Source organism: Anolis carolinensis, chromosome 5, assembly GCF_035594765.1.
Source record: "Anolis carolinensis isolate JA03-04 chromosome 5, rAnoCar3.1.pri, whole genome shotgun sequence".
NCBI lineage: Eukaryota > Metazoa > Chordata > Lepidosauria > Squamata > Dactyloidae > Anolis > Anolis carolinensis.
This window is the reverse complement of record NC_085845.1, coordinates 160,126,762-160,148,901: the sequence shown is the minus strand read 5'-3', so window position 1 is coordinate 160,148,901 and position 22,140 is coordinate 160,126,762. Positions and strand designations below refer to the sequence as shown.

Here is a 22,140-nt window from a genome sequence, read left to right as displayed (position 1 = left end):
GGCTGACCTGTTGGTCAGCAGTCCTGTCGGCACAAGGATTGAATCCACCGCGCCACCAGGGGCTTCATCAAATTTGTAATATGTTATGAATATCTATGCATAAGTAGTGATAAATCTTAATTACTTCTCCATAGCCATGAAACAATAAACCTTCACTAAGAATACTTTACTTAGCATTTATGGAATCAGGACAGTGTAGAAATATTGTTAAGCAAATTTCAATGAAAAGGTATATTCTGATTAGGTTTTGCTTTTCAACAAGCAATTGTATCTAGCATTCCAAAGTATTAAACTCCAGATTTCATAAGAGGTATTCTCCTGACAAAGGCACCTGACTGGATTAAAAGGATATTTTATTCAAACTATTTACAGTTTTTAAACAATCAAGAAAAAAAAGACTTTTTAGGAATATACATTCATCTTAGATGTTATCAGACAATAAAAGTTAATTTAATAGCAAACAGCCATTGGTCACCTAATTATATATTTTATTGTTTATTTATTTGAAGTATTTCTATATATTAATTCTTAGCCCATATGGCAGTGAAGAAATAAAAACCAATTGAAACAATACAAAATATAAAATATTTCTAGGCACAGTAAAATACTATTGAAAACTTCTAAAAGCATTTTAATGTATCCCTAGAATCTATGTTTGAAAGTTAAAACAGCTTTCAAAAAATAGTAACAACTGACTGACAATGAAGTATGCAGGACTCCCTATGCTACTGTATACGAACATCCCTCAGAACAATTTTGTGGACTTTGGAAAAGTTATCTTGGAAAAGTTATCTTGTTCTGTCTACATTTCTGATGTTAATAATAATCACAGATCTTATTAATTTTATGTATTTCTTTGATATATATACCACTTCCTTCAGGATTGTATGAAAAAAATTATGAGGCAAAAAGAGGGAGTTGGGAAGAGTGCAGACACCTGATCAAAACTGCTTACTCAACTATTAGTCAGTTTTCAAAACTTTTGGTGGGAGTAGGACAGCATATCGGAAGAGTGACACACCAATCAACTAGTGTTGCATCAATTGTTTTATGGACTGAACTCACCGCTTTTAAAGAATGACATCTCCCTGCATTGTTTTCTCTAAAAAGCAGAGATGTCAAGTTGCTGTGTCTATTTTTCAGAGGTAATTTATAGCACATAATTAAAAGGGATATTTGCTCACCAATTTTTTTGGAATTATATTTCTTCGCTTTCATTTTATGAGCTCTCCTCAGCATCAACTGTGCAGTAGAAACCTCTTTAAAACCCCTTAAAGAGAAGATATTCAAGATATTCTTGTTAGTTGGAATGTGTTAAACAACACAGTTCATACCCATAGAGCCTTTCTACACACCTAAAATGTTCTATGCACAGATAGAAAGGCAGTCAATTTCCCTTCCAGTTATAACCATTAGACTACACTGGAGATTACTCTGGCATATCTCTTGCATTTGGAGGTGTCTTTACAAGGATACCAAAGGTTGGGTGAAAAGAACAGTGTCTGAAAACTTCAGATGCACGTGAAGAAGCATGTGTAACTTTTTGGAATGTATTTGTTCAGCTACACCACCATAGATGAAGTATATGCAAATGCTATGGCCACAATCCTCCATGTTCCATTAATGATTTCTTACTGAAATTAAGAATACTTTTGCACAAGATGACAAAAAAATTGGCTGCAGAAAAGCCAGCTATCTGTCTGTCTGTTCATCCGTCCGTCCGTTCATCCATCTATTTTTATTGGTCTAGATCTATCTATCTATCCATCTGTAAATCCATATGGCATGAGAGGATTACAGAAAGGACAGAACAGAGAACTGGAATATCCAATTCTGACTCATCAATGGCTGTCGTTTTTAACATCTATAAACAAATTTCAAACTACATTCTAGACCAGGGGTCCCCAAACTAAGGCCCGGGGGCCGGATGCGGCCCTCCAAGGCCATTTACCTGGCCCCCGCCCTCAGTTTTAGACTTAGGCTCGCCCAAAGTCTGAAATGACTTGAAGGCACAACAACAATCCTACTTGATTATCCCATTGGCCAGAAGCAGGCCCACACTTCCCACTGAAATCCTGATAAGTTTACAGTATGTTGGTTAAAATTATTTTTATTTTTAAATATTGTATCAGGGCGGCTAATAATAATACAATATAATAATATTGTATAATATAATGCTATTAATTATATATTATATATTAAATGTAATATTACTAATAATATTACGGTATAGTGGTATAGTGCAATATAGTAATATATAATTCTAATATTGTGCTATGCTAATAATATAATATATTGTATGTACATACAACTTGTAAGCCGCTCTGAGTCCCCTTCGGGGTGAGAGAGGGTGGGGTAGAAATGTAATAAATAAATAAATAAATAATTGTTGCGGGGGGGGGGGGTTGCACTACAAATCAGACATGTGCAGTGAGCATAGGAATTTGTTCGGGTTTTTTTTTCAAATGATAATTTGCCCCCTCAACAATCTGAGGGGCCATGAACCGGCCCTCCACTTAAAAAGTCTGAGGACCCCTGTTCTAGACAGCAGAAATTGCTCTTTCAGGTATGCTGGTTGTCACAAAGGGCTTTCTAAGTCAGCAAATAGTCGGAGATGTAATGCTGCTAATACCTCTTTAACAGAGATGTTTGGGAGTTGTCCCATAGTAGCTCTATTATGAGATGAAGTAACCACACAAGTAAATTTGGTTTTGGAAAGTACCTAGATAATCAGGGACGTTTATGTTCATTTGAATTATCTGCCTGCTTCTCAAAAATTAACAAATGATCAATGTTTTGAACTGCTAAAAGATTGATCCCTTGATATTAGAAAGATAATTTTCCTTCACCAATGGATATAAAACGTAGTAACACTTGCAGCAATTCAAGAATAACGTGTAGATGAAATGTATGAATTGACTTATTTGGACATTTGATCAGGTTTAATAAAAACTTTTTACTAATGCAATTAGTTTTCCTTCTGTACTTTTATCTTCCTGATTTTGTTCTTCTTGATGTTATTTTATATAACTGAGATATATTTAAATGTGAATAGAAAATGCTTAATTTTTTAAAAAGAAGCTAGTGTCACCTTTAAGGAAACTTTCAACTCTAGACAAATACAACTACCATTTAAAAAGATAGCCATGATAAGCCAAGCATACCATTCTTCTGAAATTTTTTCTTCTTTTTCTGCTCTTAGTGATGTTTTTTGAGAGGGTAGTGTTCTCTGCTCTGACCTGAAGAGAGCAAGCAAAAGATGTTGAATGCTAGCTCAGTAACACAGGTACGTATCTGCAGCCCATGCTTTCCAAATCTTGGAAATAAAATCTATTTGAATGCTCCAGGATGACTTTATCTTGGAGAATAATAAAAGTCAGACATCTACACAAAATGTTTACATTTCAATTACTCAAAGCACATTTCCAGATTTTTCTACAAAGGAATGTAAAACTGTATGGATCCCTTCTGCACTTATCTGTCTTAAATATCGGCATTTTAAGGTCTATTTTTTAAAAAGAAAAACTTTAGGATTTGAACATTTAGTACATTTATGAGCTTTAAAATAAATAATGAGTAAACACTGACTCATTGAAAAGCTACCATTCTGCTTTTAATTTGTACCACTTCAGTTACGATCAAATGCACTTAAAACTTAATGAATCACATGAATTAAAAATAGCAAGGGAACAAGAAGAAGTTCTAATTATTCTCCCAATGCCTCTTCTGGTTCTTGTCAGTATGCAGTTAGCGACAGACAGAAACATTCAAAGCAGTTAATTTCACTTACCTGTTACTAATCTGGCTGTTTTCCGACAGGAACGATTTTGGTCTTTCCCTAACCTGCCAGTTTTTATGTGAAGGCCACGTTAAATGATGTGACTTGTCTTCACATCTTGCAGTTTCATTATACTTGTAAACAAAGGAAGAAAAATGTTTAAACAAATAGTTCTCTTACTTCAGCTTCAACATGATCAGCAGTAAAGGCTGACTTACATTTTAATTCAATGTATTTGAAATATGTACAGGCTACAAGTAACTTAATAGGGCTGCTGGAAGTAGCAGTTCAACAACATCTGGAAGGCCACATGATTCCTATCCTGCCACAAAGGCTCAATTTCTAGTGACCAAAGTCTCCCCTGTATTGATATGAAACTGGGACAGATTTGAGGAATACAACTGATAAGATTGTCAAAAGATTGGAGTATGGTAAGATTTAAAGATTAAAGATTATTTTTAGTTAGTGAAAAAATATGATTGATTGCATCCATATAACTATGGAGAAGTGTGAATGCATTCAGCCTTCATAATATAATTTGTGGCAACTACCAATGTTCTTTTGGGCCCAATTAAATGTTTTGGTTTAATTTTTAAAGCAAAACATTTAATTGGGCCCAAAAGACCATTGGTAGTTGCCACAGATGATATTACGAAGGCTGAATGCATTCACACTTCTCCATAGTTATATGGATGCAATCAATCATATTTTTCACTAACAAAAAGTTCCAAATTATATTCAAAGCATTTAACCAGCTATTGCTGTGGCAAACTTCCTTCATGACAAGCTGCTTTCGTCCTCTTGTCACAACAATTTGTGGTGTTTGATATGTAGACCTTCCAGAACACAGGGCAAGGATTTTTGGTTAAGGAATGACACATTCAGGAATACTTAGCACTGATGACTACATTCTCCAGTTGATATGGTAAAACTCATGACAAACAATACTAAAAATCATGTTGGGAGACAATGAAAGTCAGTAAACAAAAGGAACATACAATGAGAAAGGCCAACATGTAGATCACGTAATCTAAATTCATAAACAATGACAACATTGTACAGTTATATGTATGCACAGGAAAGAACCCCGTGTGCCCAAAATGTGTGTTAAGGGAACAAACCATGTGGCAGAGTTGGTAGAAATTTCAAAGAAACATCCAGCTAAGTGTGCTATTCTATCCTGTGGACACATTCCATTTTATTGTATCATAGATACAATATTTTTACAATAATATGGAAGAAACTCAACCGTCTTAATATACTTAAGGCATGAATAGATTATGATCTGGGAGCAATATAAAATTAAAATTATAGCTATAGTAAAAAAAAAATCCCACAGCCTGGCTCCCAAATATTAAACACATCTATTAGAAATCACTGAATTTCCAAGGAAATGTGCTTAAGAAAAGAATGTAAGGCTTGCATTTAATTACTCTCACGGGAGAAAAAAATTAACATACATTAAGCACCGCTGTCTTCAATTTTATGACTGTTCACTATTTTACTGCTAGAACAAATATTGTTAAGAACACACTACATAACAAAGAAAGGCAAAACTTCAAAGTTTATCAAATAGCTATCAGACAGGACAGTTCAATGATCTTTAGCTCTTCTGAAAATCCTCAGCTGTTGCCATATAATACAGGCTTCAGTATTTTTAATGCACTGTCATCTAGCAGTTTTTAATCCACTGCCAAATTTGCAGCTGAGGTACATCATTTTTTTGCTACTGTGAAGTAAAGTGTTGAAAGAAATGAAAAGGGGGTGAATTCAGTTAATAAACAAAAGCTACATGAAAAATTACATCTGGGGATGAAAAGGAAGTCTGGGGCTTCTAAAAGTAATTATGTTTTTTCAGTCAATAAATTGCAAAATTAATCACATCAAGTATAGCAAGATACTTAAAGAATGAACAAAGGCCAAAGACGAAGAAACTTTCTGTGACATGTTACCTTTGGCAAGGGCAGCTGGTCTGAGGATAGTGGTGTTTGCGAAAGGAAGTGGGTGGATTCCAAGGCTGGCCATTCTTTCTCTATGACAGCCTGTTTTTTTTAAAAGGCAATAAAGTCAATAGTGCAGAAATAATATCAGTTTCATTTTGATAACTTTTGTAAAGTATGAATTTGACAGCTGTATAGTTTTCGGTACCTATTTTTAAAGTGTCACCTGTAGCATTTCCACATTCAAGAAAACTATAAAGGCTTGTTTTTGCAATAATACTTTAAATCCCTCAAATCTACAGTAACTCCAATGGGAGGAATTAGAATTCTAAATTATTTTTATGTGCTATTCAGCCACTATGATAGAACCAGAACAATGCCCAGAGATCTATCAACTGATGCCTGTATAATTTGACTCTGGATTATATATGTATTTTTCAAAAATTAGAATTACACAGCTGTAGCCAAATTCAAGGCACAGTTGCAAAAGATTGTTGTTTCCAAGAATATGCACTATTGCAAGATGTAGAACATCATTTTCATATACAGTAACAGAAAGCAGAAGGTTCACTAAATAGTATAAACTTGCATAGAGAGGAAGCTTAGTTGGGTGACTAGAGGGATGTTCCCAGATGATGGCTCCAACTTCCTTTTCCGAGGATTGTGTTTCCCTCATCTCTCTTCATTAGTCCTCTGTCTGTGGCCTCACAGGTTTGTTTCTGAGTATGCTTATGTCTTTCATACTCTGAACTATTCCAGCCTATCTCTCTAATCTTTATATCCCCCGTTCCCTGAGCCCTCTGTTTCCTTTCTTCTTCAGATGTCTAGCCTCCTTCCACTACTTCCTCTTCCTATTCACTTCATGGCTCCAATATTTTTTCCATCCTGTCTTTTCCATCTGAAGTCCATTCTGCTGCCCATCATAAAGGTAAACTATCAGAACTATCATAAAGGATACCTGAAAGTTAGCCTCAGCTTTTCAGCTATTCAAGTTTACTTTGCTCAAACCTTGAGTTCCATTTAATGCTGTGTCTAGGTTACCTACAGGATCACCTTCTCCCATATAATCCACTCCGAACACTTCGGTCTTCTACAAGGTGGCTATTCCCAACTGGCAATCCTCATGCAGAGGAACTTTTCATCAGCTGCTCTAAAACTGGAACGACCCGTCGGAAGATATCTGACAGCTAAATTATTTGTTGGAATTGCAGACCTACCTAGTCAGTTCTGGCTTCATGAATTTCAATCTGCATTTATCGGTGAATTGTAATCTGCATTTTAACTCTGTGTATCCTGTATTTTAATAGTGTTTTATCTCTTTAACAATCTTGTGCCCTGACTCGGGCCTCAAGGAGAGGAGGGTAATAAATGTATGATGATGATGATGATGATGATGATGATGATGATGATGATGATGAGTGAGTACAGTTATGCTCATAGAACTAGGCTTCTCTTCTCCTTTTGTCTCTACCCCATTTCCTCAAAATCTGCCCTGGAGAGCCCCTAACCTTCCAAATGCAGTTGGAAGGATTATGTGAGTCTACAGAAAGAGTAGGAAAGTAGTACTGGCTGATAACATAGCTAAATAGAATTCTTATTTTTCTTTCTGTGATTTCATCTGTATTATTTTTTGAAAATCATTTTACATCTTTGTCTACAAAAGGGAAAATGAATATTTACATCAGTTCCCCTTCTTCCACATTCTCCTTGACTCCTTATATGTGTATGCCAGATATTCCCTTTCCTTGTAAGTCTCTTTTACTTACTAACCCCGGTCACAGTTTGAGGTTAATATGGACCACATTTAAGAAGGAAGGCAATAAGAGGCAATGGTGGTATCCTTAGAGTCATGACAAAGACAGGGCTGAATGGGATTGTGACATCCAAGGAGTCCCCGCTGCTTCGTTTTCTGAAAGACCTTCTAGAAGCTAGATTGAAAACTTCCAATATTACCAAACAAAAAGCATTGATGAGTTATTTCACTTTTTTCTCCTAAATTTATGTTTTTTAAGGGAAAAAAGACAGAATGAGCAGTGGTATAGCATGGAAAGGTTACATGCGGAACATATTGCTATCTTTACACACTATAAAATGAAATGAATGAAGGATCTCAGTCACTTTCATGAAAGAAGTAATAGAGGTAGCACATGAGAAGAAAGATATTTTTCTCTCCTATTTGACTACCTCTCATTGGCATGGGTTTGCATTTTTGTGAATAGAAGCCCTGACAATAGAATACAATTTAAATCTAACTAAGGGTTTAGTGGCCCCTTCAAGACTAATAAGATTGTTGCCATACACTTTCAGGAACTGAAGTCTACTTTATCACAGATATATTAACACCTTTGCTTGTGTGGCAGAATGGTATGGAATTGGAATACATAATGTGAAAACAATAAATTTATCTTAATAGTCGTCATTAACAAATAAAATGGTAATACAAACATTCCAGTATAGATTTGAAATTTACAAAAGAAATGAGCCCAAATGCATTTGTCCTAGTAAAGCTACAATAGATATGATGTGTTCAATACATTTGGTGTGTTGGCCAAGAGTCCTTTTGCATAGTGAAGTGAAATCTTATGTCAAGTAAAACTGGACACTTTTTGCGTTTGCTCTGTTAGTCTTACACAATTACCTCTTTGGAAATCTATATCTAAAAACTCAGGAAAGAAAAGAGAGGGAAAAGGAGAAGGAGGGAATGCAGCATCAATGGTCTGGAACAACATGTGCCCTGTTATTTGAATATTTCATAGAAAATCTATCCCTTATTTATTCTCCTTCTAAAAGAAGATTTTTTGGTTCCTTAGTATATATAAGAAAAATATCAAGTTGCTGGTCAATTTTCTCTCTCTTTTTGTTGCCACAGTGTGTGTGTAGATTTAGAATAAGATAGGTGAGTATGTATATCTAACATGCCATATTAGAGGTTACTTTTGCCTGTAAATCTAAGGTAAAATAGTTGTAAAAAATAAGGTTCTTTCATTTTATATATTTGCTGAAAGAATGATTAGTTGTATATACCCCATAAACTGTGGTGCTCTCAGCTTGCTCCCATTTTAATAAAATGTCAGTGTTTCCTTTTGATTCAACTTCTTTTTTGTTTTACATATAAAATTTCTCAATGTGACTACAACATCTTTCTCCCATTTATGTGCAATTGCTAGGTTGTATTTATTTCTCTGAGATTGTTATCCTAGAATTTGGATACCTTAAGATAGGATTACTGAAATTCTATATGAGCTGAGTTAAGAATAATGCATGTTGATGATTTTCATTGTTTACCCTTTAATGAAAAGGAGAAAGACAAGGTCGCATTTTACCTGTTCTAAAAGGGATCAATTAAAAAAGAGTAGATGCTGCTCAAAAGCAAAACTACTTTTTAAAACTGTTCTTTGCTTTAACAAAGGCTACATCATTTTGAATATGTATCTGTATCGAACTAATTATTCCAGAACTTTTATTTTTGAAAATAGAATATATTATTTAGCTTTATTTTCAGATATTTACCATTATGAAAAATCACAATGCTTGCTTCTAGAAATATTTCAAATAAAGACATATGCCCATAAAAATCTAGACAGATTAGTTTTAACTTTTTGTGTTAACTGGGGTGTGTTATAGAGATCATAGACTCCCATTACAACAGCTCCACTGGCTGCCAGCTTGAGTCTAGACAAAATTCAAAGTGCTGGCTATGACACATAAAGCCCATATATGGGTCCAGGACTATCTGCAGATTGTACCTTCCTATATGAGCCTGCTTGGGCACTGAGATCATGAGGAGAAGGCACATCTCTCAGCTTCATCACCCTTATGAGGACCATTGGTGGGGAAGCAAGACAGTGCCTCTTCAGTTGTACCTCTAGACACACAGATTCCCTTTTGAGGGAGGCCAGAATGGCTGCCTCCTTATGGTCTTTTCATCAGCAGGTTTGTTCTTACTCTGTTCCCTCCCTTTCATGCCAACCCATGTCCTTCCTCCCCTTGGGCCCATCTTTCAATACAGTCCATTAAAGAATTGACTAATTGAGACTACAAACTAACCAATTATCAAATCATTACGGAATTCTATATGTTAACACTTCATTAACTGATTCAATTGATCTGCTTTATTTGGCATTATTATGGCAGTATTCCTATATAGTCCCTACTTGCATGCTCATACCAAGTAGATTTTGCATCTTCCCCACTAATCACTTCTCTCCAGGATGAAGAGGAGCTATTCATGAGAAAACTTTGGGCTTGAACAGTCAACCAATTATAGGTGCACCTAACAGCAGGACTGTCTAGCCCACATTTTACTAGCTTGTTTGCAAGAATATCAAAAGGATATTGTTGAAGATCTTACTGAAATCAAGATATGTTACATTCACACATTCCTTTTGTCTACTAAGCTAATACGGCTATCAAAAAGAGATATGATTAGTTTGGCATGACTTGTTTTTGAGAAACCCACGTGGGCCTTTAGTGATTGTATCATTCCTTTCTAAGTATGCAAGATATAGGATCCCACCTCATCAGATGGATGGAGGAAAGCCTGGGACAGCAGAGGGAACTGTCTAACTTTGGGTCTATCCTTCCCCCAGCGTCCCCCTGCTTTGTGCCATGAGGAGTCACTGACTCCTCCAAAGGTACCCTGGGCTCCGTTTCTCAAAGCTGCCGAAACGGAACCCCACCAGAAGTTGCCCTGCATCATGGGACTTTGTTTCAGCAGTGTAAAGAAATGGGGAGAAGATGCAAAGAAGACTGCATTTGATGAAGTCTACTGTATGTTTAATTATCTGCTCTAGAATCTTTCCTGGTATTGATGTCAGGCTCATTGACCAATAATTCTATGGGTCCTCTTATTTCCTATTTTGATTATGTGGACAACATTTGCCGTCTTTCAGTCTGCTGGGACTTTTCCTGTTCAAATCTTCTTATCTTCAAAGACATAGCTGTGTTAATCTGTATCAGCATTCAAAAGAGTGCATAAGCAATCGTGGCATAAGCTTTTGTAGACAATGTCTACTTCTGCATCTGATGTGCTTATGAAATGCATGTTACATTTTTTTTATCCCAGTTGGTTCCACAGATTTCTTTGTATGCTGATGTTTTACTGTTCAGAGGAAACAATGACCAGTTACTTTGTTCTCTTTGTATAATCTCAACATCCATAAGCATTAAGCATTGCTTTTGATTGTAATGTGAGACCTGTATTCATATATTTCCATTGCAAAACAGATTTCATTTCAGTTACAGTAGGGTCTGGAAATGTGATGGTACAAAATGAAGGACATCTGCCATTGTCCTCTTATTTTAAGTAAGGTATAATCAGAGTCACAGAAATTTAGATTGGAATCATGAAACAGCATGTATGTACTGTTTTAAACATAGAGACTTTGTTCTTGCTTTCTTCCATAAACAGGAATTATTTACATCTACAACAAAACATTCATTTGGCTAAAATATGTTAATTTTTTTAGAAGGGAATCAAAAGCTCAGTCTTCAGAGTCATGCAGTACGTGTTTCTATATAATGATTTTTATGACAGGAACATAGTGAACTCAGGGAGAAAGGAAAGAAAAAAGGAATCCTGATTTCAAACATCACTAGAAATTAATAAAATAAAGGCTGTACTGAGATAATTTTAATGTATCCCTTCTGTTTTACAGCTGTCGAATGCTGTAGACCACAGAGAAAAATCACATTTTCTTTTGCTCTGTTACCTTACTTTTTATGTAGTTATAATAAAAGCAAAAGTGGAACTATGTTGCAACTTAATCTCATCAGATGAATAGATACCATAATCATGCTATATTTTTAAAGGAGGGTACACATTATAATCAATCACTCTGTAATAGGGTGCAGTGGTTGGTAATTGTTGGTGTGTTTTAACACCTGTATTGATTAAATAATTTATTATTAGAAGTTAATGTACAGCAACCTACTTACTTCATCAAAGATGAACTCATCCATATTTACTTCTTTATACTCATCTTCGGTTTCATCCCTTTTAACTGCTGCCAGAGCATTGGCCAGTTTCTTTCGCAAATGAAAACCTCTCCAGAGTGCCTAAACAAAAATGTAAAGCATGTTAGATGAGTCCATAGATCAAATCCAAATCGAGAGTCTCTGTTATCCCATTAGGAAGATAAAACATTATAGGCCTTGGCTTTTTTTTTAAAGGGGGGAGGAAACAACTCAATGATCTGTTTTTTGAACTTTATGTGACATTTAAAACTACAAGACAAATTAAATACCAGCACATGTCTACAACTCGGAATACTCTGGGGGCTTGCCTCAAGTAAGCAGAATGGAATCCTAAAACTCCTTCATCTACAAACCAAGGTCAACTAATTAATTATTTGACAATTCCTTTAGGACCTACTATGAGCTTAGGGAAAGAAGATATAAGAAAAAGAATTGAGTGTTAACTTCCATATGACTAGGAACAAAAACACAATCACACTAAAATGAAAAGTTTTACTGATAGCACCTGACAACATATGTAGATATATCAGCAATTAACTAAGACCAATCATTTTCACCTTTACTATCAACCAATTGACAAAGTTTTCTAAAGACAGCATTTATTTCATCGGAGAGGGTGCCAGTAAATCTCTTCCCACCCCCAAACCTTTAAATCTACTGGGCTGAGTAAAAAAAATATCAAATCATTATTAAATAAATAGATTAAACTACTAAAAGTATGACCAAATTTAGGGTTGTAATAAAGATCACATAAATATGCTCATTCGTTTTTGTTACTGTGTGGATTCATTTTACATCAGAATGCCTTTTGCTAGGATAATTTATAACTGGATGTTCATAATAAGATTAGTCTTCTCCAACACTTCAATTTTTAATATTGTGCAGGTTTAATAATCTTTAATAAAACATTTCATGATCACCATAAGGATTTGTCTTTTGGGCACAGAAAAAGTGATTCTGAGAGGGTATGTGCAATCAAGGACTGACTGTACACTGATCAGTTGTTGTGAGAAGACATATATAAACAAAGATGGTATACTGACCTGAAGTATTGTGGCAGCTTTATGTTTGTCCATCAAATAGAGGTGTTCCTGGTTGTCGGCCAAAATCTTTTTTCTGACACAATAGCTCCTCCAAAGAGACTGGATAATAGTTGCTGAGAAATGTAGCCTTGTACAGAAACTGATTTCTTTCCGAACTCTATAGCCTCGCCAGTATGACTGAATAGCTATCGCTGCCAAGCTATATATACGAGAAAAATAACATTCTTTATGAAGGAATTGTGAATTGCATCATTAGGCTATGGCGATTGTCTTTGAAATGTGTGATATGTATGCATGCAATGAAGTAGCCTATTTAACTGTACGTTGAGTATAACAGAATGGAGTTTTATGTTAAAACCTATATAACCACAAACATGCACATGTCCATATATATAGATGTTGATCTACTGATACAGGATTTAGGGTAGGGCAAAGGTGTAATCAGTATATCGAAAATATTTTATTATGTGTGGAAGTTAAGGTTTGCCAAGATCACTAGATAGTACTGGAGCAAGTTAGATTTGAATTATCATATCCCCCCACCTGCTGTCAGTAAATTTATTACATCCAGAATCAAAATAATAAAGAACAATGACATATTTTTTTGCCTAGAAACATCACTTTGCCAAACCACCTAACCCTAATACTTTAGTATTAGAAAGCATCTGGAGTATATGACTATAGTGTGACCACAGAGCTTACCATAATGGTACATGGCATTACCAAAAAAACAACAAAGAAGGCAGTCATGGAGACAAACAGAGCCCTTCAGGCTGTGGAAGAGAAGAATGACTAACAGAAGTAAACTACATTACTCTTATTATGTTATACTACTCAGATCTGCTCAGAAAGAATTCCTTTCTCCAAAAACTGTCTGGATTTATGGTATCAGCACAGGTTTACCAAATACAGGTTTCCCTTATTTAGTATACAACTTATTGATGTGTGAAAATGGTTTGGATGAAGTATCAAATAGGCTGAATGCAAAATTCGGGTTGCGTGAAGATCTTATACATGTTTTTTTCTTGTTCTAGTGTTGACAGAGCAGTTAAACTTCTTGCCATCATTGCATCTAATAGAAAGAAACTGACATCTCTACCTTTTATGAACTTGTGACATTGCGTTCGTCTAGAATTACTCCTTGTAATACAGCATAGGCCATGTCCCTAAGAAATAGTCCCACTGGCAGAATTGCTTCTCCCAGCAGAAATTGAGGAGGGAAGTTTCCTCCCTCTTCTCACATCAAAACATATATAGGTCTGAATGCTATAAAGCTGTTGGGAGCTAGTCTTCCATCTTTTTTGGATGGAAAGCTGCAAGGCTGAAGAGAGAAATAATGCTCCACTGTGCTGGTGGGCATGTATTAATGTGATATTGAATGCTGGTTGTTATAACAGCCATGAAACCTTTGCTCAGAAATACTGAAAACTGTAATGTCCATTTTAAAACTTTGAGTTTGGCAGATCCTGTAATACATTTTGCCACCTGTTTCTAGCATCCATCCAAGGAGTGGCCAATTCACTGCCTTGCACCCTAGGTTTCAAAGTTGTGGTAATGCAATGCTCATCATGTGGTGGTCAGAAGCACAAAGCACTCTCTATGCAATGGCTGCCACAAGATGAAAAACCATAAAGCAGCCACAACTTTAATTTTATATTGCATTCTTTTACATATTATATTTTAGTTTTCTTAAAAGGTTGCCAAGACTGGTTTCATTCTGAGACAGCAATATATCTGCTTATGCAGATCTGTTCCCTAATATGTGATGTTGAAATTCATATTCAAAAGTTATGGAAGCTCTTTATCTCACTTTGCTGAGTTAAAACTAAACACCTTGTCACTGTATCTCAGTTACACTGTACATTCACGATTACCTCTACAGTACCTTCAAGTCTACAATAACACTTAGTGAGCCATTCTCAGCATTGACATGTATAATGTATTCATAGAAGAAGATAGATGCTTTTGAACTGTGGTGTTGGAGGAAAATTGTGAGAGTGCCTTGGACCGCAAAAAGATCAAACCAGTCCATACTCCAGGAAATAATGCCCGGCTGCTCACTGGAAGGAAGGATATTAGAGGCAAAGATGAAGTACTTTGGCCACATACTGAGAAGACAGGAAAGCTTGGAGAAGATCATGATGCTGGGGAAAATCGAAAGAAAAAGGAAGAGGGGCCGACCAAGGACAAGATGGATGGATGGTATCCTTGAAGTGACTGGCATGACGTTGAAGGAGCTGGGGGTGGCGACGGCTGACAGGAAGCTCTGGCGTGGTCTGGTCCATGAGGTCACAAAGAGTCGGAAGCAACTGAACAACTAAACAACAACAACAATGATATTCAGTTCTGGGTTTTGCAGCAGTGTTGTGTAATGGCATTTACATGGGATATAGAAGTAGTAGTTTCCACAGTGGAATGGGGATGCTGAAGGGCCTTGTTTGGGTTCAGTATGTGTAGATCACAAATTTGTGCTAAAAAGGGATAAGTGGCACCATTCCAGCCCTTCTGCATTAAGACTATACAAAGATATGCTATGCTTCACATTAAAGTGGTTTGACCTTTAGAGCTTACTTTTGTGAACTGCCAGAATGCTGAAGATGACTTCCTCCATTACGTGCTGTGATTTGCTTGCTGAATTTGTTTCTATTAGGACTGATTAATGCACTCCTATCTTCACTTTTCTCACTGTGGTTAGGGAAATATTGAACGCTTTTCTTCTTTTGCTGGTTTTTTTTACTCTTTCTTATCTCAGGCAGAGTTTTGAAAGAGTTAATAGCTGCAGCTGGAGTGTGCTCAGAAGTAATCCATCTTTCAGGAGTATCCAATGATACCTGCTTATTTTCTTTTACACCAGTGATAACGTTATTTTTTTCTATGATGTCAATGGCTTCTCGGTTCAAGTGACCTGTCTGTTCTTCTGTTTCTTCTCTTTTAGTTGTGTGTAGAATGCCATACTCATGTGCATATCGGTGTTCACTACTAAGTTTCATTAGCTTCTCAAAATACCAACACTGGAGCTGTGCAGCATCTGCAGAGAATCCATCTCTAGGGGAGAATTTGTGAAGGAAAATATCACTTTTAGAATAATAAGTTGCATTTTTATTAATAGTATTATAAGAACTAATTAATAAACATATAAAACATGAATCTATTGTCCAACCTTGTGCATAGTTGTACATACACAAAAGTAGTTTTGCATCAGAAGCTATAATGATAGGCCATCTGCAAAAATCACCTTTGTTTCTGGCCCATGGTGACTTTTAGTCATGTTGCCACAAGATGAGGCAAAAATGTGAAATATTAGAAGTATATACAAGATATGTGCTGGAGCAAGCTTTGATATTGATTACACACAAGGATGAAATTACAATTAAAGATAAGATGGTCATACACCAGCTAAATCATTTTTATAACAAGATCATCACACAATTTTTTTACTTTATTCAGAGATTACAGTTATAACCAGAAAAACTAAACCTAAATATGATAAACTTCACTGATCTAAATTTCATGTACTGGAATTTTGAAATTATGGGATTTCAATATGTACAAGGACTATTCTCTCTCTTAAAAATTTCTAAATTTTGTTGGGGATTATCTATTGCTCTTTGTATTTTAAATTGTCTAAATAATAGCACAGTCTCACTATCTCTGCTTGCACCCCCTCCACATGGCTACCTCTTATTGCATTTATTTCCTTGCTTCATTTAGTATTCTGCAGTCTTGAAAGATTCTTCGATGTGAATTAGATTATTTTAAAGTAAATACTGTAGAAGGTTAATGTGAACTATTTTAAATTTAAATACTGTTTACTCTATTGTGACTTCCAACAAAAGCAGTGACGTATAAATATTATAGAAGTATTTATAATTCTATACAAATGAATATATTCCTTTGCATCATTGTTGCTCCATTCTTGTTTTCAAAAGACCTTTAAACCTTACAAAGAGTTTTAATGTTTATACTTCTTCAGCTATATTTCCTTTTATAAGCTTTTTATGTCATTTTGATCTGTTTAAACTATGCCTGTTTAAAAGGGTTTCGATGTCCATTAATGTCTTTAATTTCCAGGCATCTGTACAAGAGCCTGTTGAAAGCCAAAACATTGAAGCGGAAGTGCATTTTAGCATAGCTACTTAAAACCAAGTGTCAAAAGATTAACTGACAGACATTTATTAGAATGAAGTAATTAATTTTTTAAAAGCACATAATTCTTAAACATGAGTAGACATAGTGAATTTGAAAGCAAAAGCAACAGACAATTTCACTGAGCAGCTCTGGTGTATGAAACATGGATTAGGAAGCCTAGCAATGATTACCTCTGGCAGCTTACATTTGAGGTCATACCTACAGGGTCTCATAATTTAGTGAGATGTCAAACAGACTAGATGCTGACTTAGCTTTGCACTGTTTTTTAGGAATGTTGAATGTAAGACTACAGTCCTATGAGACCAAACTCCATTTTACATTGTGAGGGCTTGCTCTGAGTAAACATACAAGGAATCATTTTGTATGCTATTAAATTTATAGACTGTAATTATGTAGAGACTTAAGCAGATATAGAGAGACACGTTTATCCATGAAAATCAGATAACATCCAGTATAAAGTAGATACTTTGCATGTAAGATAGAAATGGGAAACGCTGTTTTCTAAGACCACTTGAAGTGCCGATCCGTGTAAATGATACTAAGGAAAATGCTTTTCTATCAGTATAAGGCAGATTTGTGGAAGAGAGCGAATGTGCAGCTGATTGCATGTAAAGTGCAGGAATCGGATTAAAGCCTGGGTAGTGCTCATACAAACTAGAGAGTTTGGCTCTGATCCAGTTTAATGGCTTCATGTCCATGGAAGAGTCAGTTTTTTTCCAACTCTCCTACACCTCAATGCACATGTAGGGAGCACCAGAGCACCCTTTCCTGGATTGGTTTCACCATGATATGTGGTTTAAACACACACACGCTAATGTGCATTATGGGGCCTATTTCAAAGTATGCTGCAATTTTGCTTAATCTTATACTCATTCATGTTGTGCACCATCCAAACACTGTGTTTTCAAATACTTCGAGATGCCTTCAATTCATGGCCAGAGAGGATTTGTCTTATGTTCTTCCTAAGTGAGCTCTAAGCCAAGAAGAAACTTACAGACAAACAGAACAAAATAACATTTAAATCCTCAAGCATTCCTTACCAAAAGATGTAATACCATTATTTTTCTTGATCATGATTAATGTTTTACAGGGAAATTGATACATATTTATTCTGATGTAAATCCTATAAGGACCTTCTCCCACAAAAATTGATATAAGATTGCAGCCCCAATTTTTTATTGTTGTTACTTTCTTATAATTCTTAGAAAAATATTTCTGCTCTCTCCTTGGACATCAAAATATCTTGGCTGACTTTTGTTGCACTGTACTGCACAGTTTGTCCCCTTCTCGTCACTCTGCTGCACATTTTGAGTTAGATAGACATTTATTCAATTAGCATTTTGGGGGGAAAGGATGAGGCTTTGTCATTCCTTTTTGGCTTAAAGGTGGCTGGTGGGGGGGTGATATCAATGAATCTGTTGTTTCCCTTCCTTACGAGTGCCAGGGCTGGCAGTGCTACAGCTGGAAAACCTGCCTCTCACACCCCTGTGAGCCACTTTTGCCCCCTGTCTCCCCATTTTAATTTGTTTAACCAAAGGAGAAGAGTCCCAGAATCAGTAACTGAGATAAATCTGTAACTCAAACGAGAAAGTGAACAACAAAGCTCCTGATGACTGCTTTGCTATCCTCTTCAACGCACTCTCACAGGCAGGAGACATGGCAGAGAAATTGTTTGCTGAGGCCTCTTCCCAATCTGGAGGTGGTCTACATGTCAAATTGAGTGAACTCTTAAGTACTCCTATGTCCAATATTGAGCAAAAGGTGCTAAAGCCTTTTGGAAACTGCCTGTGGGATCACTTAAGTATCACACTCATAATATTTCTTGAAGTCTCAGCAGGTTCCATGTGAGGACATTGCCATCACCCCTGCATCTCGGTTCACAGGCTACAGGTTAAGAATTACTACTCTAGAACAAGTAATACTGTTAAAAGAATCTTTTCAGCAACGTTTCAAATAGCTAATATGGTGCTTATTTCTGTACAGTCTATAATACTTACCTATACAAACATGACAGAGAAGTGTTGTCGAAGGCTTTCATGGCCGGGATCACAGGGTTGTTGTATGTTTTCCGGGCTGTATGGCCATGTTCTAGGAGTATTCCAGGAGATATTCAATGCTAATTGAGGTCATTAACTACAACATTCACACTGGCCTCCAACTGACGAAGAGTTTTTCTCTCACCCTGGACTTTCCACAGATATATATATAAACCTTCCTTGCTTAGTTTCTCCATACCTCACAACTTCTGAGGATGCCTGCCATAGATGTGGGTGAAATGTCAGGAGAGAATACTCCTAGAACATGGCCATACAGCCCGGAAAACATACAACAGCCCTATGACAGAAAAGTTCTTATTTTGGTGAGAAGACACTGGGAGGGGGGTGACTTAGCCTTGTTTAGTCAGACTCCCATGAGGGAGATATGTGGAAGGCTGCAGAGGAGATGGGAAATCAATTTCACCAGCAGATTTCCATGAATATATCCCATAAGCTTAACAGGGGACCACTTATTTAAATAGATGAGAACCTTGGATAAGAAGCATACTTGTAGGATTGGACAATATCCTTGCAGCACAAAGTAATGGCAAGGGATACAATATTTTATCAAAACCAGTTCCAGTTCTTTCCTCCTAGAAATGGATGACACAAAATGAAAGTAGCGTTTTTTAAGGCCCATTAATCTTTGGTGACAAAAATACCTAAAATTCTGCTGTATGTGAGTCAAAAAGGAGGAGAAACAATGAATTTTTTAAAATATCTGTAATGCATAAAAAGCTTTATTTCACAAAATCTTGAGAAAGAGCTACATCCATCTGAAAATGCTGAGATTCCATAAAGATTTCGAAAGGTATCATAAGGCATAAGTTAATACAGTCAACGAACAGAAAAGATATGGCTACTTCAGGGCATTTCCACTCATGAACATCTCCCAGAAAAGAAGCAAAAATCATATAGCTGATAAAGGAAAAATGCATTCTTAGAAATGTATTAAAGATACTTACACTGACCTAGCTGTGGCCTTTTTGCTCACTAACTCAATTTTTTGAATTTGAGACTGACAAAAAGTTGCAAAGCTTCCTGGTTCAGGTCTTTGTATAGTTCTTTCATCTGGGATTTCTGCATCAGAACTTAAGTTTTCACCATTAAGTATTTTCAAATGAGGCAAAAGTTTGCGTAAGGAGCACCTTTTAAAAAAATAATAAAGGGATTATGTGAGCATATATATTTGAATCAGTAATATTTTTTTCCAGACCTTGGTGATTTTTTTAGGTCTAATCCAAAATAATTTATACATTTTTTCCAAGCATATGGTGCTCAAAAAAACACCAGATTTGGCCCACATATGCAAAGGTATTTCTTATTTTCTTGGCTATGGGGACTGAAGAAAACGGGAGAATCATGAATACAGTCGTATAGTTATGTTGAAATTATAATGAGCGAATATTCCCACAGATAGGGAGAAACCCAATTTATTAAATTATATTGAAATAAATTGGTTTGTCTGTTGGAAGCTGTTCTCTCTTCACATTAGAGCCAATTTAACTTTAAGAACTGCTTAAATATAAATACAAATGTTAGGTGTTCAAACCAATTTTCATGGCCAGTTAACATTTCATTAGATTCAAACACAATCTAGCCACAGATAAGTACCCTGAAGTGATACTTATTTCAGTGAAAAGTTTAACTTCTTCTCAACTGAAAATAATGACCTTAAGCACATTTGATTTTGGCTGGACATTCTGTGTTTCAGTAAGATTCAACAGAACTATAATATATAATTATATTATGTGGGAACAATAAAAAATATCTGTACTACGCCATTAGAAATACAAAAATATTAAATGGAAGTACTAACCCAATAGCTCTAAAAATGCAGTACAGAGTTCTTACAGACAATGCTGAATAATGGTATAATGAAAGGGTGCCATATCAAGTTGATTAATGTTGGAAAGTATGTTTCTTAGAGCCATGGGATCTTAACACTAGTTTTTCCAGCTGGGTTTCTCCTGGTGACGGCTGAGTCAATATTTCATTTAGTGAAAACTTCCTGGTGAATATTCTGTCACTTAAGAGGGTCTATTAATCATAGCTGCAATGAAACACATTCCCCCTAGGAGTGCTCAAACTGATCCGAGACTTTAATTTCTAAAAAGTGGTTTCTTAGTACTCCAGCTTCTTCAGTGTTATCACTGGCTGGACATGAAAGTAGGAAACCGTTTGGGAAATTTTACAACTAATTCCTTTGTTGGTATCAAGGGGTTATACAAAGTTCACTAAAACATATTGCCTGAAGTCACAGTCAATGCTGAATTCAACAAATCCATACTTTATAGTACCGCATAAGATACATTTATCTTTTGTCCAAACAGGAAATCTCAGTTGGTCAAACAGCATAGGAAGACCTTGGCTGCTTAAGAATGGCAAGGTTGGGATAGAAATGAAGGGACAGTATCACAGGAACATTGCAATAATCTCCCAGGTAAACAAAGTGATATTCAAAAGTTTAAAAGTCTACAACAAAAACCTTTACTATATATGAAGTGAGAAATACTAGATTCCAAGCTGGATTCAGGAAGGAAAGAAGCACTGGGCATCATATTGCGTTTATGCGTGTGTGTCTAACAATTGAAAAAATGTGATCCTAGCATCATTAAGAGATTGCAATCACTTTGTTACTTTAGGAACACAGAATGTATCACAGACATAATATGATACAATTATACAGTTTGCTTGGTGTAACGTTATCATGTTTGGTGTATGAAATTACAGACAATAGTTACAAAATTAATTTCCTTTTTATGATCTTTATCTTTGCTGCTGTTGTTATTGCGGATGAACTGTGAGGATCTTCTTTAGATTGGCCACTTGTTTAAGAGCCAGAAAAATAATAAAAAACAGAAGAAGTGTTTAACATTTGCAAAGCAGAGAAAGTTTTCTTGCTTCCTTTAGAATTCCAGTGTCAAGCACACATAAAGTATTCATGCCCACAAAACTGAGAAAAGAAATACCAAGATGAACTGTAATACATATCTTAGGCCACCTTCCTATTATTTCAAGGAATAATTTTAAGGCAGGAAATAAATGAACCTTGTATTTATTATCAAAGAAAAATTCCCACAAACCATTTTTTCCCAATTTCCAATTTTTACAAAAAAAAAGGCTTTGGAAAAGAAAAAAACCCTCTCTTTTCCTTTGCTTTATCTTATCCCACTCCCCCTCCAGGTCCTCACACCTGTAATCTTAATTGAACCTAA

At 35.8% G+C, this 22,140-nt stretch overlaps 1 protein-coding gene across 6 annotated transcripts in view; it reads right to left on the bottom strand.

The window, feature by feature from the left end:
* Positions 1-22,140, bottom strand: part of lrriq1 (leucine rich repeats and IQ motif containing 1) — a 131,080-nt gene that overhangs the window by 54,055 nt on the left and 54,885 nt on the right. For 4 of the 6 annotated variants that reach the window (XM_008110902.3, XM_062982723.1, XM_062982724.1 and 1 more), the window contains 8 exons: positions 19,888-20,070; positions 15,309-15,782; positions 12,738-12,936; positions 11,656-11,775; positions 5,731-5,820; positions 3,791-3,912; positions 3,165-3,239; positions 1,185-1,270 (listed from right to left, as the gene is read on the bottom strand). In XM_008110902.3, coding sequence (XP_008109109.2) covers positions 1,185-1,270; positions 3,165-3,239; positions 3,791-3,912; positions 5,731-5,820; positions 11,656-11,775; positions 12,738-12,936; positions 15,309-15,782; positions 19,888-20,070 — 1,349 coding nt within the window. The remainder of the gene's footprint in view (positions 1-1,184; positions 1,271-3,164; positions 3,240-3,790; positions 3,913-5,730; positions 5,821-11,655; positions 11,776-12,737; positions 12,937-15,308; positions 15,783-19,887; positions 20,071-22,140) is intronic. The other 2 variants (XM_008110903.3, XM_062982725.1) reach the window with 2 other exon arrangements.